The following is a 15,056-nucleotide window of genomic DNA, read 5'->3' as shown; positions in this document are numbered from 1 at the left end:
TGGAAGGATGAAGGTACCCTTTATTGAGAAGATTAAGGGAGAAACAGATTTTGGGAGGACCTTGGTTCTAAAATGTTAAGTTTAAAATGCCTATTTGACAGTCAAGTAGAGATGTTGGTTGGATTTAGAAATCTAGTTTCAAGGAAGTAGGGGTGGGCAGTGTAAATCCAGGGGCCTAGATGAGATCTCAAGGGAGAGAGTTGATAAGAAGAGAAAGGGGCTAAGGTGTGAACATAAGGGCATTCCAACTTTTAGAAGCTGGGGATGAATTTTTGTTCTAGTTATATTTATAATTTCATGTTAAATTTTTCTGGTCTTCTACTTCTTAGGTTCACTAATATGAGATTTGATAAAATCAACATTTTTCCTTCCTTAACTGTCTCCTTTTCTTCTACTCATTGTTAGTCAGTAGTGTCATCTTTCTTAAATGTTTTATTATCTGTTAAACATGCTTATGCTTCTATTACTTGATTTGCCACGTTTAATTGATATCCTTTGGCTTCCAGCTTTTCTTGATAACACAATCAGCAAATTTCCTCTGTTTCTCATTTCCTCTGTTTTGTTTGTTTTTTACTCATAACTTTTCTTATTATCAGGGCCTATAACACATTTAAATTCTGTTCTTCAGCTCTAATTCCCATGTTATTTTAAATTTGCATTTACAGTTACATAAAGTCTTTGTTCACTGATAGTTCCTTTGGTGAAGCTTCTTCACATCATTTCCTGGATGATTTCATACTAATTTCTTCAAGAAGAGCTCGTGGGAACAGTATTACCTGACTATACCTCGTTTTGACTAATCTCCTTTAGAGGATGAGGATAATATTGAATCCACCTTGTTGGGTTATTGTAAGGATTAAGTAAATGAGTACAGTTAAATCACATAGAACAGCACCCCACAGAGAGTGAGCACTCAATAAATGTTAGCTATCAGTAATCTTTCCCCGACCTCTTCCAAACCCATCCCAACAACCTGAAGTAGGCGCTCCCTCTCTCATAGCACTCATCACATGCTGTTGTAATTGGCTCTTTTATTCCTCTTTGTACCTTTGGTGCAGAGCAGCATACCCAGAACAGGAAGTGCTTAATAAATTTTGGATTGAATAAATTCATACAGAATTTTTTAAAATTAGAATCGATACCTCTGCTTAGGAGGGCAGTTAGAGGCATGTGCATTCTTAGGGTGATTTGATCAAATGATTTAACTTAATAACAATGGTTTCATTTCCAGACATCACTTCTAATGATGATTATGGGAGAACTGGAGCCTTCAGAGGGTAAAATTAAGCACAGTGGAAGAATCTCATTCTGCTCTCAGTTTTCCTGGATCATGCCTGGCACCATTAAAGAAAACATCATCTTTGGTGTCTCCTATGATGAGTATAGATATCGGAGTGTCATCAAAGCATGCCAACTAGAAGAGGTAAGTTTATGTGACAAATTTCTAATTATGCATATGAAACCTTCAAACTACCTAAATTATTTGTTTAACTTCTTGTTCAGTCAGTCAATCTGCATATATTAATCACATTTCCACTATGGGTAAACTACTGTGAGTAAATTAATTAATAAAATTTATGACCTCTGCTCTAAGAAGCTTGCAAAAACATAAAGAAAGTACAGTTATTTTTTAAATGATGGTCTAGTTTGGTTACCAGAAAAACTCTGTGAAATGGTAAGAATTTTGTTCTCTCATTAGTGACACAGTGTCCTCACTGGGCACTTACATGGCATGTATTTTTTTAAAAGATACTTCAGAATTACATACGAGGATTTTAATAATTTTAATAACACCATAGCCTGATGAAACCTGCCAGTAGAGAATCAGAGATTAAGTTGTGATTCTGTCTCATCCTTTGGCCTTGAATATATAACCATATAACCTTTGAAATTCTCTGAAATTTGACTGTCATTCTCTTTAACAGAGGCAAAATTAAGACGATGCTATTGAATTACTTCATAACAATATTGGGGAATGAGCTAATTGTCTGGAAATACAAAAAGTATTCCAAGTGAAGACAGAATATGGCTCTTGTACTATGTAATACATAAATTGTATGATGAAGGGTTCAATAATTATTGATATAAATGGTAGAGAATATATCATTTTGAGGTGTATCAATAGGGAAAATACCACATTATGAGGTTTATCGACAGGATTGCCTAAATGGTGATCTTGATTCAAATCACTATCCCTGATGGCATTTGACACTAGTGGATTCCTTTAAGTCATGTTTTATGAAAAAAAAATTGCAGTGGGGATTAAATGAAACAAAATTCAGTGCATGAAAAATAGTAAAAAAGCTAATTGTGAATTAGATAGAAGCTGCAGTTCTTACAAAAGAGAGCTACATGCTTGAACAAATGGCTCTTTATGTATATACTGACTCATTCAACAGCAGTTTTCAAAAGCTCAATTTTTTTATTTTTCATACACCCTGAAAGCATAATAAAAATAAAAGCTATCCAGAAAATTGTTGGATTTACCTTGAAGAAAATATTCTTCATTCCTCAAAAGCTCTTCTTCCAAGAGTAGTATTTCACAACCCAGAGATTGGAACACTCACTAAATCTGTTATTAAAAAAAAATCTGCATGCTTCCAGAGAACACAGGTATTTGTCTAGGAGGGGACTGGGAGGTAGGAGTGGTAGTGCCCTGCGAGATAAATCATAGGCTCTATTTATTTATTAGTGAAAAGGTGTTGGAAGGTTTCTGGTAGGCTTTATTTTTTTGCTTTGAATGTACCTTTTCCCAAAGAAATGATTTTATAAATGGTGGCCTGATTCCCCCAAATAAACCTATAAAAGTATATTTAGCCCAAATATAGCATAGCTATGTTAGTAGTAGTAAATTCAGAGGTGTAGGTATCTCATTCATAGAACGAGCATTTACTGCCTTCTGAATACTGTGCGAGGTCCTGAGGATGCCAAGTTGAATACAATGTGGTCCGTTTTCTAAAGAGTGCATAGCATAGTGACCTGTGCTTTTTCTTTTCTTTGTTTTTTTTGTTTTTGTTTTTGTTTTTGACCTGTGTTTTAATGAATGCTAGTATGGTATGTGAATTGTATCCTAAAAAAACTGTTACAATAATGAAGAAAAGAAGATAAGAGAAAAAACATATTATTCTTTTTTTTTCTGATTCCTTGGCCAGCCTTAAAATTATTTTTAAAGTGTATAATTCATTATTTTTTAGTATATTCTTAGGGTGGTACAACCATCGACTCCTCGAAGGAAACTCTGTTAGCAATCAGTTTATGTTCCCTCATACCTAACTCCTCCACCCAGCCCCAAGCAACCTTTTATTACTAAAATATTCCTGTTCTAGATATTTTACATAAATGGAATCATACATATACAGTGTTCTGTGCCTAAATAAACTTAAAACTAGACGAAGGTAAAGAGTTTTCATTTTGAAAACACTTACTGAGACTTGCTGTATTTTATGAAACTATAAATAGAACAAGATCCATATATTTTGGAGGTTTATGGGCCAGTAGGAAAAAATATATCAGTAAAAAATGTTTTTCTAATAGAAAAAAAGAAGCATTTCTATAAGAGTAAAAGAAGGACGCACGGGAATTGATCTGAGTCTGTCTAACATAAGGACAACCTGCAGGGGAGACACAAAGCTAATGTCCTTTGATGGAATGACTCTCAGTGGAATGCAGATGGTGACAAGAGTGAAACTTATGGCCTCAGAGGAGTTTTTTGATTAAGAGCATTAGAACTGCCGATAAAGTAGAGAGAAGATTAGGTTGATGTGAAGAAGTGGAAGATTGATGAGTCATGGTCACTGGATTATTGAGAAAATTAAGTGAGATAAATAGAAGGTGCCTAGCACAGCATCTGGTGTAAATTGGCCATTCAGTAAACATTAGCTTGTCTCTACTTCCTTTTGAAGTGGAGAATACTGCCAGAGAAAGTGACATGAGATCAATGTGTCTGAGAGTCAGTTCTTGTTAGTGAGTGAGAGCTGTGGAAACAAGATGGAGGTTGGTGTTATTGAGGAGAACCATAAAGCCAAAGAATTATGAAAAATCACCAGTATGAATTTTGATGTTGACTAAAGTAGTTACAAGAGAAAGTATAAAAGAGGTTATATGTAGAAATGGTAGTTGATCTGTGTGATCCAGTCAACACAAGTTGGAATATTCTGTGGAAGAAAACAGATGGCATAAGATCCTCAAGGTTTGGAGTGTAGGCACGTTGGTTCCATGCTCCAGAAATGCCAGTGGGGTTAGGAGTTGATTCTTGCTTCTGTGTCCCTTTCAGACCCTACAGCATTACTTGTGTAATTACCTTCGGCCAGACACTGTTTACTGTGCTGGAGGCAGAGTGGGTACAAAATGAAATTTTTTTTTTTCGTTTTTAAAATTGAAGTTTAGTCAGTTACAATGTGTCCATTTCTAATGTACAGCATAATGTCCCAGTCATGCGAATATATAGGTGTATTCTTTTTCATATTCTTTTTCATTAAAGGTTATTACAAGATATTGAATATAGCTCTCTATGCTATATGGAAGAAATTTGCTTTTTTTTAAATCTATTTTTATATAGAGTAGTTATCATTTGCAAATCTCAAACTCCCAAATTTATCCCTTCCCACCCCCTTTCCCCTGGTAGCCATAAGACTGCTTACTATGTCTGTGAGTCTGTTTCTGTTTTGTAGATGAATTCATTAGTGTCCTCTTTTTTCTCTCTCCCTTTTTTTTTTAATTAAAACTCTATATTATCTCTTCCCTCAAAGAACTTATAGGCTGGTTGGGGAAAACATACACAAAGAGACCATTTCAATATAATATAGCACATGCTGGGATAGAAATACTTTTAGGGCACTACAGGAGCCCAGTTGAGGGCTTTTAGCCTGCCTGGACAGTTCAGGGATACTGTCTCTAAAAAAGAACACCTTGAAGAATGAGTAAAAATGGAAAGCTATTTTGGACAGAGGAAACTGTATGAACAGAAAAACCAGACATGAAACCATTTGGTTAGTGTAGGAAACCACAAGCATCTTGTTAAAACAAGAGTGTAGGGGGAATAGTGAAGCTGGAAGACCATGTCGTGGGAACCTTGTATGCCAGTCTCAGGAATTTGGTCTTAGAGAGTTTTAATCAGGAGGGTGATGTAATCAGCCTTGCAATTTAGATATATCACTTGGGCTGTGATATGAGAAGCAGAATTAAGGTGAACAGGATTCGAAGCTTTGTGGGATTTCAGAAAGAACATAGGTTTTGAAATCTGATGGGCTGGATTACTGAAGAAAATAACTTAACCTTGCTGTATACTGAGTTTTATCCTCTGCAGTATAAGGATATTACCTATTTTATAGGGTTTTGTGGATTCTTCTGGCACATAGAAAGTACATAATAAGTAAAACAGCAATTATTAGCAGCAGCAGTAGTACTGTATGCTATTCTAACTAGGAGAGAGACTAATAGGAAGATATTTCAGTAATCCAGATAATGGGCAGTGATGGACAGGAAGAGACAAGAGTTAGGCAAAGGAATCATGAGAAGATGAGGAATCTTATATTTGTGTACTTTAGGAAAAAGCATCAGGAAAAATGAGCCTGTAGGAAGGAGTGAATATTGTTTTCCTTAAGGAATTAGAAGAGAAGGGAAATTGGTTTAGGATTAAGGGTTCCTTGCACAACAGTAATTGGAAAGAGGGACAGGTAGAAATGCTATGGGTTTAGGAAGGAAGGATGTGGAGCTCAGTTACACAGAACTGAGAGCAGAGGGATCACAGGTCTCACTAACAAAGTACCAGTGGAGGACGCCACTGGCTGGGCTGTAATAAATAACTGTTATTAATCATGAGGACCTCCACTTTCTTTTTTTTAATGTACAATTCACTCTTCTTCCTCTTGGCCTTAAAGTGTCGAATAAAACACATGATTTTTCATTTTTAACCATTCCTGAGTCCCTGCTTCTTCCTGGCCTGCAACTGATTTAGCCTTCCCAGTCATCTTATGATAAGCAAAAAAATTCAACATCTCCTAAATTCCTGTTCTTTAAACTGGCAAATGTAGTGAGTACAATGAGTGTATTAGTATATTCATTTCTCTTCTCTTTGCTGAATGTTTCCTATGTGTTGTTATCTATCCAACTACATGGTAAATTCCTTGAGAACAGCAATTCTAAAAATTCTATTTTGGTATACTCCACCAAGTCCATTGATAGGGAGAAGGATGAATTCTTATTGGATGACTGTTTCAGAAATATTTTCAGGGCATGTCAGTTGTAAGAATTTTGCTCAGAAAATGTTCTTCTCTGAGCCTCACAATTTCAGAGTTTGAGGAGACAATGACATGGCAGTAGGTTATTGCTGGGAGTGGGAGTAACAAAAATAATTAAAAGTGCTAGACTATCTTGATGGTCAAAATCAAAAATGTCTCCCATTTTCAGTGACTTCAGAGTTTCCAATTTTTGTATAAGTCCAGTGAGAACATTCCAGAATGAAGATTTTATTTTTTTAAGCATAGAGGAGTTTTGCGCATAGGAGCACAAAATACCTACCAAATCCTTTGATGGTTAACAGCTGGTGTCAGCCAAAGACTCCCTCAGTGTGTTCTCTCTGTGGCCCCTGTTACCAAATACAAACATTCCCCAATTCAGTATGTTTTCACTTGACTGCCAGAGCTGATGTGTTTCTTCATGTACCACATCTAGACTTGGAACTGGAGATGAGGCGGAGTATTTTCTTCCTCATTTTTGTGTTTTTGTTCAGCTCTAATATCTACTAAGCACTTGCGTATGTAATGATGCTTGGTGTCCTAGGAGTTGGCAGGTAGGTGTAAATGTGCTTAGATAGGAAAAGGCCGGTGCAACATAGTTCACATAGTTTTCCGATTTCAGTTTGTGGTTGAAAACTATTCACTCAGTGGGATTGCTTGAAGACCTTATCACAGGGAAGGGCATGGAGACAGTGCTATGTTGATAGAATAAATTGTAACGTGCGGACAGGAGTGAGCGAGTTCTGTGTAGGTTCTTCACCTGCAGGGCTCCCCTCTGAGAATCTTCTCCATGTCTTGCTTATATGTCCTACTTGGGATCTATATTATAGTAGAATGGATTTCTAGACAAATTAATAGTTATTTTTAAAGTGCTATTTTGTATCCCTGTTCCCATAACTTATCCTCACATTTTTTTTCTTTCTATGTACCTAAACTACCCTTAGAATCCTTCTAAATATTTATAACTTTTGTAACCAGCACTAAAAACTTTGCTAGCTGTAAAAGAGGAATCAATAAAATTGGGCCCACATTAACTTACTTATCCCTTAAGGAGATTATATCATATTTCATTATTGAAAGAGTGACTGACTTCACTGTTCTCTTACCTTTAAAAACATTTCCAGAATAGCGCTGCTTTGCAATTCTCCAATCCTTTATCCTACCACACAGCCCCACAGCTGACAGCAACAGATCCTCGACAGACCAGTGTTTGGGTAGAAAGTGATGGACTGTCTTTATTTAGTGATTCACTTGCTTGTAAAAGTACCTGGTTGGGAGCAGTAATTAGCTTTTATAATAGTTTGTGGTGGGAGGTAGCGTGAGGGATGTGAGAAGAGGTTAGGTGTTTAAGATATGTAACTGGTTTCCACAAAGTTGTTACAATCCTTTTGTAACTGCAGAATGGTCCTCATTAAGTAGATATTTGTCATGACAACCATTACATACGCATTGTAATAAAAATATTTATTATGTAAGTTAAAGAAGTAAAATCTGTTTGTGTTTTCTGTTCCACCACTGTTTGACAGTTTTCCTATTTAAGTCACAAGAAGGGAAAAAAAATGGGAGGGAAGTTGGCAAGAAATTACTAAGAGAAAAAAAAAAAAAGCTTGGGAGGGAAATTGGCAAGAAATATGAAAAACTTGGGAGGGAAGTAAGCAAAAAAATGAGTTAACAACTGTTCTGGAAAATAAATTCCATCATGCAGATACCACAAGAGTAATTAAATTTGAATTTAATTTGACCAAAACTAACCTGCACTGATCAGAGGCTTAACCTTTGGTTGGTCAGTCTACCATTGTAGGAGCTTTCAAGAATGTTCAGTCGGGGGATCGGTAAATAAAAAGACACCTTACAAATTAACATTTGCCTTCAATAATAGCCAAGATATAATAGACATCCAAAACAGATATTTACAGCACACTGAACAGTGTTCCCTAAACTAGAATAAGCCACACTAAGCGACTGTACCTTGAACTACCTGTCATGTTCTCCTGATAGGTAATTAAGTTTGAAAGCACTGCCATTTATTTATTGTAATATAAAGCAAGTACATTTATTTTATAAAAGTATTGAACCAGAACCAAACAGGAACACCACAACGCTTCCTGCACTAAACAGCAATTTCATTTCATTTGAGCCCTGGAACTTAAAAATAAAGATTAGCAATTATTATTGGGAGAGCACCAGTCCCCATCGCTGTTTTGCACACATTGGTCCATTGAATTCTCACTTTCTAGTTATCTAGTGACAGCTTTACCTGGAGTTTGCAATCAAAATGAAAATGTGCTGAATTCTAAAAATGTGAACTAGGTTTTAGGAATTAAGATTACAATTCTGAAACTAATTATTAACTTAAACAAATGAGAGTTCTTACATCTCTGAAACCAAAATAATTCTAAGACTGCCCCTCTCCATAAGATGTGGGCAAGTCAACAGAACAGTAGTATAAAAATTTAATTATAATGATCTGGGGCCAAGCTATCTCATGAATAGATAATAAACTGAAGATATTTAAGCCAGGATTTCATATTAAAAAAAAAATCACTGTTTTCCAAAGGTCAAAGCTTCGCTGTATCATTATATATGGGCCTGATGTTTTAGCCCTCTCGAAGAACTGGGACTCTGGACCCTGAACAATGGAGTTTTCCATTTTGTAGTGATGGCTAATTAAATAAGATCAAGAGAGGTTTTTATACTTATCTTTTAATAGAATCTTAGACCTTTAATAGAACCTTAGAACTTGGTAATGTTCATAAAGACCTTTCCAGGAAGGGAAATTTGGTTTTTCTAAAAATTCTAAGTAGAAGTATTCTCTAGATAAAAATAGCCCTTGAAGTGGCAAATGTATTACCATTAAAATATTTCAGGACCAAGTTGATAATGCTTAATTTTTATTTGGAAGACTTAGTAACCCTTGATTCAAATTTCATAAATTAAAAAACTAATTTCAATAAATATTTGCTGAGTTTCTACTATGGACATAGAATATGTTTGGCAGTCTGAATGCTGCCTGCAAGTATAATGAGGGTCCTGTCTGCAATGTTTTTGACTTACAGATTTTTTTTGAGAAATATATGTATATATATACACATAGACACATATACACATGAATATATATTCATTCATGTAGTAAATATTTGTGAATGCAAACATTGAACTAAGAGCTGCATCAAACTCTGGGAATTACTGATGAATAAGGCACAATCCCTGTCCTCAAAGGGCTTTCATTGTAGTGGAGATAAACAAGAAAAACCAAGGCAGTCTGATAAGTTCTATGTTGGTTTCTTTAGGGTCCTTATATGAATATAGGGAAGCAGCCCTTAATCTGGTCTTCAAAAGTCAGGAGAGGTTTCTTTGGAGGAAGTGACATCTAAGGTGAGAGATGATGGATGAGTAGGAGTCATCTGAATGAAGAACGGGGAGATCATTCCAGAAAGAGAACGGAATGTACAAGGCCTGGCACCAACAGAGAACACTGTACATTCGAGGAGCTGTAGTCAGTTCCGTGTGGCTGGAGTGTAGAATAAAATGGGCCTGGAGTCAAGAGAGAGCACTGCGCTTTGGGAGAGCTCGATGTAGTGCAGCAAGGCTGCGGGCCAGAAAGGAAGGGGTATATGGTGAGAGCTGAACCAGGAGAAAAGTCGGGTCATGGTTTCTGTCTTCTCACTTGCCAGCAATTAAAACAAATAGCCAAAAGAGGCCGAAAGACAGTGCTCCCCTTCACTTTCATGTTTCATATACCTGGAGAAATCCCATGCTTGTGCAGAAGTCCAGCTGCAGGGTTGGGAACAGGGGATGCTTAGTGGGAGCAGGGCAAAGTCCCCTGGAAGGAGAGCAGCTGGGTCCACGGTATCCTCTACTGTTGCTTTTTCTTCATTGGGGGATGTGCTATAAAAAAAATATTTTAGGAAGATTCATCCAGTGTAATATGCAAACTAGAAGGGGATCATGGAGATGGGGTTAGACATTTATGAAATATTCACATTTTAAAGTCTAAGAAGGGAAAAGTTTAAGAGAATTGTTGAAGATCACGTCTTATAGTTCATGGGACCAGCAAGAGAATCCAAATCTTCTTATTTCTTATCTTTTTTGCTGTCCCCTGTTAGAAACTTGTTGCCCACTAGAAACTCTAGCATAGATTCTAATGATGTATCCATTGAACATTGCAGACTTTTAAGTTAAAACTTCAGGCTGGTTAATCTCACTATAACTGTACCAGTATTATTAAACCATCAAGATTATAAATCTCCCATTTGTAAAAGGGAAGATTTTGATAATGAAGACTTGTGAACTAGTGGCATTGAAAATTCCATGACAGTTTTGAAATGTATTTGCTGGATATTTATTTTTTATTTTTTATTTTATATAAATGATATGTCAAGCTACCGTACTCCAAAATTCCATACTCTGGTATCTTGGGAAAACCACCTATACTAACACACTTGAAATTCAAATACGTCAGGAAATTTCTTCCCATATCTTCTCCCAAATTATCTTCTTTTTTTCCTTGTCTTGGGGCAGAATCTCTTCTTCATGCCTCATGACCTCAGATTTACAATATGGAAGTCCAAGTAGGTGGGCAGTCAACTCAGGGAAGGAAGGCTGCTCAGGGCAAGTTGAACAGCTGGTGTTCAAAAATCAGCTCTTGAGAGAATAAGGATCTTCTTAGGATTACTTCCCAGTGATGAGGATGTATTGAAGCCCATCTCCTGAGGAACTGAATTGCAAAGCAGACCTAGGTACTAAGGACCTGGGAAACCTGTTAGGAACTTCAGAGCAGGATCAACTGCAAGATAACACAGTAACGTGCCAATGAAGTTCTGAGAAAAGAGTGCTTTTCGTGGATTGGACTTGTCCCAGCATCTTGGGTAGGTAGACCCAGAAGAGATAGTTAAGGAATTAGTAGCTTCTTAAATGCCAGTTCTTAGACCAACTGAATCAAAATAATCCAGAGAGCTTTTAAAAACTAAATTTTTAAGGATCATTTCAAAGAATCTGAAATCTGGAGTCCAGAAATCTGTAGTTAAATGAGTCTAACGTAGAGCTTGAACAAGATAAATAATATTCTTTATTTGTCTCAAGTATCTTTTCTAATTTACTTCCTTGGGAACACTTACCCCAAAATGCCTTAAAGTACTGCATTTGATAGCTTTTCCTTTAAAAATGCTTAAGTTATTAGTTTTAAGATACAAATAAAGACCTAAACACATACTGGAATAAACACTAAAAAGGCAGAGATAGTAATAGAATTACATATATACTCACAAGTTCATACATAAAATCATACATATGTATATATCTCTGAATATTAAACAACAGTTTAATATTGGTGACAAAAGACTGTAACATCTATTATAATAGTGCTTTTTGTACTTCTGTTGGGTCCAATAACAAATGTATGGGAATTTGAGTTTTCTGCCATGAATTAAACAGAACCGAAGCCTAGTGAAAGAAGAACTTTGATTTTTCAAAGTTGATAAAAAGTTCTCACTTCTTATCTTTCTAGCAAGGACTAATCTATCTATTAATATTTCTATGTACAGCTATTTGTAATCAAGTTTGACTTAGGTCAATAAACTATCTTTCCTAGTCAACAGAACTCCTACTTTTGAATCCATTCATGTGTATTTCCTGCTGTAGAGGTTAACCTCCTTCTGTTGATACAGACCCTACAGAGCTACACAGCCTGCCCACGTTTACAACAGCCATGTGCAAAGTGGTTCATTTATTCTTTTCCTTTTTACAGTATTCTCTCGGCGTTCTCATGTTCTCTTCTTCCTCTCTTCTCTCTCCCTTTTGTCTATTCCCCTAACACTTCTTTTCTCCTCCCTCCTCTTTGCCTGGTTTCCTTGTGCATAGAGCCCAGTACCAGTGCTTGGTAATTATTAAACATTAATAACAATGGCAATAACTCTCTAATGATTCACTGTGAAAGACATGCTTTATTGAATGACATTACTTCTAAAGTCCATGTTCCCTAAACCCAAGGGGCTCACCGTCCTGTCTTCCCTTTCCACAAGCAGCTGTATTGTCAAGGTTCTTCTGAAGAGTGTGATAAGGCAGCCATAAAACAAGCTTTATGGTATTTTCCTATCTATAAAGTCACAGAAGCACAAATGTACTCAGCTAATATTGTGTAATTACACAGGACCATTAAATGTAACATGCCACCCTTTCTTTAGAGTTCTCTCTCTCAATATAATAACACCTTATACCATTCCTCTGGTATATGTTCAAGTCAGAGTTATTGAGCTTTACAATAGCAACACCTCTATAACAGCTTCTGGTTTGTTTACCTCAGTTGAATAATATCAGGGTGATGAAACTTAGGTGCATGTTTAAAAAGTAAAATGGTACACACTTGTGTGGAAAGTGTGTACATGACAGTAGGTATACTATGTACTTCTTAATAATAAAATAAGTTAATCTTTATTGCGCATTTATTACAGTATTACTTTGACCCACTCTAGTAGTCTTTATCTAAGCATTTTTGAGTGTTTTACAATCTGAACAGATTTAATGTATTGTGTGCCCAGAAACCTGTGAAGTTGACATTTGCCTTTCTGACCAGCCTGTTGCAAAGGGAGTTAACCAAAAGAATGGGTATCTATTCAAGCAGGCATAAGAATCACAGGTTAAAATGTGGATTCCCGGGCTCTGAGTAAGAATAGGTGCAGCATTTTTGTAATCAAGCTCCCCAGGTGATTCTGAAATAATTGGTCCAGTGATTGCACTTTAAGAATCAATGGTCCAGATCATTGATTTTATCTATAGATAAACTGTGCTGTGAAAATTATTGAAAACTGAAATGGCAGTGTAGGGTGGTTACAAAGAAAGTTTTTTCAGGATCTCCTTCAACAAGAAAATTAATTGATCATAATTTTAAAAAGTTTTTATTTGATTTGAAACTTAAAAATGATTTTTAATTTTTAAAAAAATTAAAATAAAAATCTTAATAATTAATTTTCATATAAGAAATCAAATCATGTCCAGTATCTTAATTCCAATAAATGATTTCCTCCCACAGTTTTTATGGGTAATTCCAAGGGAACTCAAGAGAAGTTGCAGTGCAAGTAATGAGGAATAGAATTTGTCTCTGTGCAAAGCTTCTCTAAGCAGCACGTGCTTTTATGCTGCTTTTTTAACTCATGATAGCACCGTGCTTTTATGCTGCTTTTTTAACTCATGATAGCACCGAGGCTCAAAACCAACACCCTTAAGATAAATATAGCACCAGATTTGAGTGCCCTTAGTAATCAGCAAAGATAAGTGTTTAACAGTGTATACAAAACAAAGCGCTTTATGTTAAATCAAATAGAAGAAGCTAAATGCTAATAAAGAAATCTACAAATGAACAATAAACAAGGTAATCAGAAAAAGTACTCACTTTAACAACGGGATATTGGTGTTATTAATGTATTTGATCTTAACATAATGGGCTTATTCACATTTCCCTTCAATTTACTCCCACTGTTTTATTTCATTTCAATCTCAGCAACTTTTTATTAATTGTGAGGTACTTGTTTTATTATTCACATTGACACATTTCTCTTCATGAATGGTTTCAGTTCAGAAAAGGAAGCCAAATACATTTGCTCAGAACCTCGTATCTTTTTCAGTCACAGGGATTTTGTGTGTGTGTGTGTATGTGTGTGTGAGAGTGTGCTTTTTAAAGGTAAATTTGGATCACTAGCATCTATTCTAGACAGGGAACACTAATATGACAACATTCCTGTTTTCTTAACTGCATTGTTAGAGCCCTGCACAAATTTTAAGTAGAACATTTCACCAAATCCTTCTCACCATCATTCTTCCATAAACTCCAGGCCTCAGGCAATCATATTATGAATGTGGTATGGACTTTTCCAATCCATTTAAATGAATTTACACCATGCATATTTATTTCATTCTTTTTAACTTCTGTGTGGTGCTTATGTGTAACATTTTATATAACTCATGCTGTTATTGATGAACGTTTAGATTATTCTAAGATTTTACTCAGTACTGCAATGAAAATCTTTGAATATTTCTCTTTGCACATATGTGGAAACTTCTCTGGTGTAAATATCTGACAGATGAATTGCAGGGTCATAGGATATATATGTACATTTCCCATTTCACTAGATACTGCTAAATTGCACTTCAAAGTAGCTGTACCACTAGCCGTTTATGAGAGTTCCCATTTCCTCCATCTTTCAAAACTCTTGCTATTGACAAAGAGTTTAGTTTTTGCCATTTTAAGTTGTAAAAATCATGTCTTTATTGTTCTATTTTGCAGTTCCCTATTTTCTTGTGATTAGGTTTGTTAACCATTTGACTTCATATTCTTTGTTAATTTTGGAGAGTAAGCTATTGTGGTAGCTGTGAGATGTGCCTTATAGACCTCTGTTGTAGGGTGTGTATGTGAATGAGGGCCCATTGCTATGCATTGAGATCCCTTACCCTCTGAGTTTGTCTTGAGACTACTACTCCCATAGGCTACTTGCGTCTCGTGAATGATTGAGGATGGCAGGGATACTAAAGAAGATTTGTGTTTGGAAGACATGAAACTTACTAGCTAATTGATTTTTGGCTCAGAGACTCCCAGATGGCTTTGTCAAACCTTGCTTAGACTGCACAGTGGTCTAATGTCCTTCCATCCAACCTTCTGTCCTCTCCTTCACTCATGAGTCAGAACTGCATTGATGTCTGACAGCTCTCCCAGCCTTCCCTGCTTCTACTCCTATTTTCTTTCCTGCAAATATTTACCCTAATAAAATAATTTCATGTTTGATACTATCTTGGTATCTGTGACTTGGAGGACTGAACTAAAACAGTTAA

General features: G+C 35.9%; 1 protein-coding gene across 1 annotated transcript in view; it reads left to right on the top strand.

Moving 5' to 3' along the window:
* Positions 1 to 15,056, top strand: part of CFTR (CF transmembrane conductance regulator) — a 251,363-nt gene that overhangs the window by 159,955 nt on the left and 76,352 nt on the right. The window contains exon 13 of the mRNA XM_072964621.1: positions 1,232 to 1,423. Within this exon, the coding sequence (XP_072820722.1) occupies positions 1,232 to 1,423 (192 nt within the window). The remainder of the gene's footprint in view (positions 1 to 1,231; positions 1,424 to 15,056) is intronic.

Source organism: Vicugna pacos, chromosome 7 (genome assembly GCF_048564905.1).
Source record: "Vicugna pacos chromosome 7, VicPac4, whole genome shotgun sequence".
NCBI classification, from domain to species: Eukaryota; Metazoa; Chordata; class Mammalia; order Artiodactyla; family Camelidae; genus Vicugna; species Vicugna pacos.
The sequence above is the reverse complement of the archived record's forward strand: the minus strand, read 5'-3'. Positions and strand labels throughout refer to the sequence as shown.